Raw genomic sequence first — 3,114 nt, 5'->3', positions numbered from 1 at the left:
ATCGGCAAGACTATTTACACACCCTGCAAAAGTTGTGACTCTGGCCCTATTTGGAATGTGAAATCACAGATATTGAAGAGAATACAATGGCTGGTCTTGGTCAACTGAGGACGTTAGCCTTAGACTTTAACGGGCTGTCATATATTACACAGAGCTACTTCTCGGCCCTTCATTTTGTCAATGTGCTGACCTTGTCCAATAACGAAATAGAACAGATGGATCCAGGGAGCTTCATCAGCATGAAATTTCTTTTTTTCTTGAATTTACGATATAACCTGCTGCGGGTTGTAAAGCCTGATTGGTTTCTTGGTCTGAATAGCTTGACAGTCCTTTATTTGAAAGATTAACAGGATTGAGGTCATTTCCACTGCGAGCATTTCGGCACCTACCGAAGCTGATAGATCTGCATCTAGGTGGCAATAAGCTAACTTCTCTGGGCGGAGACTGGTCCTGGCATCTGGCTGTCAGCAACCGAATTCGCGACCAAGGGTACCCCTTTATGTTTAGAAGACAGGACGTATCTGTTAGGCTACCCGGCGGTCTCCTTTGTATCACTCATGACCCTCTGAGCGATGTGAAAGAACAAACTTTGGGGTGGTCCTTTGATTCAATAGAACAACCCTTTCGGTGGATCTTTCAAAAAATTCACAAAAACACCTGCATCGATATCCGGGATATCGAAAATCCCTTGCCTAAAAGCATCACAACTCAGGCACCTTTTGTAGCCATCATAAAACGCTCACTCTCAGATATGATCTCCAATGATACAAATGACCAGTGCAGAAAAGTATGGGAGCATAGCAGCGACTTATCTGTATCTTTACTTGGCGGTCTGAGTCTCCGCCTGGCTTTCCTGAGAGCTGAAAACACAGAAACACTAACTGCCATTGTATTGAGCCCGACAACAAACACCACAACGGGTAGCACAGCCACGGGGAGAAACCACCTCAACAACATCACCGACACAAGCGTCAAGAATATCACCTGTGTTGTAGTTACCAAAGACAAGGTTAGTCAGACGGTGTTCAGTGTCCATCAGTTACAGCAGAGGCAAAACGACACCGACACAGATTTTCACAGTGGTTCGGCATTCCATCCGAATCCTGCAGCAAAGAACGAGTCTCTAGTAGTAGCGTCGACCTCTTGTCCGCAGGCTAGCACTATGTACACAAAGGCTGCCCAAGGAAAACCAGTACGCCCAACCCGAACGCTCATCATCATCTTGACTCTTGCAATATCAGGAGGCCTGGTGGTGGTAATAGTTGTTGTGTTTCTCTTGAAAAGAAGGTCAATGTTAAACAAGCAGCATATTCGAGCCATCAGGCGGCGTGGTGCTGTGTCTGGGCGGGCGAGGTCGGCCTCTCTCCCCACCATCTCCCGCCCCAGCCAGGCCGCTCTGCACCGCAAAGCCTCTTGCAGATCCCTGCCTGCCGACCTGCATTCTATCGAGCCCACGTACTACGAGATCTCTGATGACGCTGTCTTGGCTACTCGACCTCTTCCTGTCCTCCCACACACGTACTGGGAAATCCCGGACGTCGAGCCGACCTCTTGCAACACTTCGGAAGACGAAGACGACGATGACGATGGGCCATTGCTATTTTATGCTGCTGCCGCAGATATGACGCTCGTGGGAAACGGAGAAGGTTGCAGCACCTACCATGACAGCAAACCGAAAACTGTACATTATCACAGGTCCGCACAACGTACAGCCATTTATGAAAATCCTGAGGTCCAACGTGTTACCTTTCATAGAAATGCGGAAAATCCCTACCGTCACCAAGTCACTAGAGCTTGCGGAGCAAGAAGAACTTCTTCTGTCCCCATCTACGAAGGTCGAACCATGGGTAGAACATACATGAATGTAGGACAGGCAAAAGGGACGTCATCAGTAATTCATCACAGAGCAGCGAGGACAACTGCCGGGTACGAGGCGCCACCAGCGTCTCTATGGACGGAGAACAGGGATTATCAGACCGTTCTAAACGACGTGGCGCCATGGACATCACCGCCAAACACCTACTGGCCGTGGGAGATCTCCAATGGGCAGTTGAACAGATCGCGCCCAGTGCCTCTGGTCTCCCCCTTACCCAACACGTACTGGCCATGGGAAGAAACTTCATGTAGCGGCAACCGAGGTCCAAAGCGGCGGGCGTCACTCCCCACCTACCCCGAGACAACACAGACTGAAGTATCCTTAAACACCACACCATGTGTGCCACCTAACACCTACTGGCCATGGGAAATTACAGGTGAAAGTAGCTGTATCGATATCACACAACGACGGGCGTCCCTTCCCACTCTCAGCAATACCTACATATACTGTGAGACAACACAAACTGAAGTATCCCTGAAGCCCACACAACCAAACACCTACTGGCCATGGGAGATCTCAAAGAATGAGCGTGTTAACTCACAGCTTGCTGCTCCCAACCTACCAAACACCTACTGGCCATGGGAGGTGAGTGGAACACGTCGGCGGGCGTCCCTCCCATACTTAGTAATGTCTACCGTGAGACAACACAAACCGAAGTACTAACACTTAATCCTACACAACTAAATACCTACTGGTCACGGGAGATCTCAAGCAATTAACAGGTTAATACACTGCGTCGTCTAGCGCCTGCTGCTCCCAACCTACCAAACAGCCTCGCCCACCACCGTCAAACGTAGCTATTGAACGGGTACTGCACAGGCATGTGGCGACTTTCTCATTAGCTGAATCGCTAATTGCCATTCTCTTATTGGTTAGTACGGGCATGTGGTGGCTTCCCATTGGCTGAATCGCTAATTGCCACCCTCTCATTGGTTGAACTGTTAATTGTGAATGAACAGTCAGGATACGAGTGACAAAACCCTACTGACTCTAGTAAAACGAAGTGGTCAGCGGGCTTTAGCAGAATAAAACATTATAAACCAACCATACGTGAAGAGAAGGAATCTGCCGTAACTACTGTACACGCGTAAAATATTGGGAGAGAAGAGGGGTGGGGGTGGGGGTAGTGTCCAAAGCACCTGTACGGTTCTAGAGTTGTAATATGTGTAAAAAATTAGCACGCAGGCAATGCAAGGGAGGAAAAAGTAAGGGCCCTAATTAAACAACATGTATATACG

The 3,114-nt window shown here is 48.8% G+C and overlaps 1 protein-coding gene across 1 annotated transcript; it reads left to right on the top strand.

Moving 5' to 3' along the window:
- Positions 1-1,291: 1,291 nt before the first annotated feature.
- LOC109465118 lies at positions 1,292-2,752 on the top strand. The gene has a single exon (XM_019762259.1). It carries the CDS (start codon positions 1,292-1,294, stop codon positions 2,537-2,539), a length of 1,248 nt encoding a protein of 415 aa, XP_019617818.1. The 3' UTR covers positions 2,540-2,752.
- The last annotated feature ends 362 nt before the right edge of the window (positions 2,753-3,114 follow it).

The sequence above is a fragment of the Branchiostoma belcheri genome, unplaced genomic scaffold (assembly GCF_001625305.1).
Source record: "Branchiostoma belcheri isolate BF01 breed outbred unplaced genomic scaffold, Haploidv18h27 scaffold1487, whole genome shotgun sequence".
Taxonomy (NCBI): Eukaryota; Metazoa; Chordata; class Leptocardii; order Amphioxiformes; family Branchiostomatidae; genus Branchiostoma; species Branchiostoma belcheri.
The sequence above is the reverse complement of the archived record's forward strand: the minus strand, read 5'-3'. Positions and strand labels throughout refer to the sequence as shown.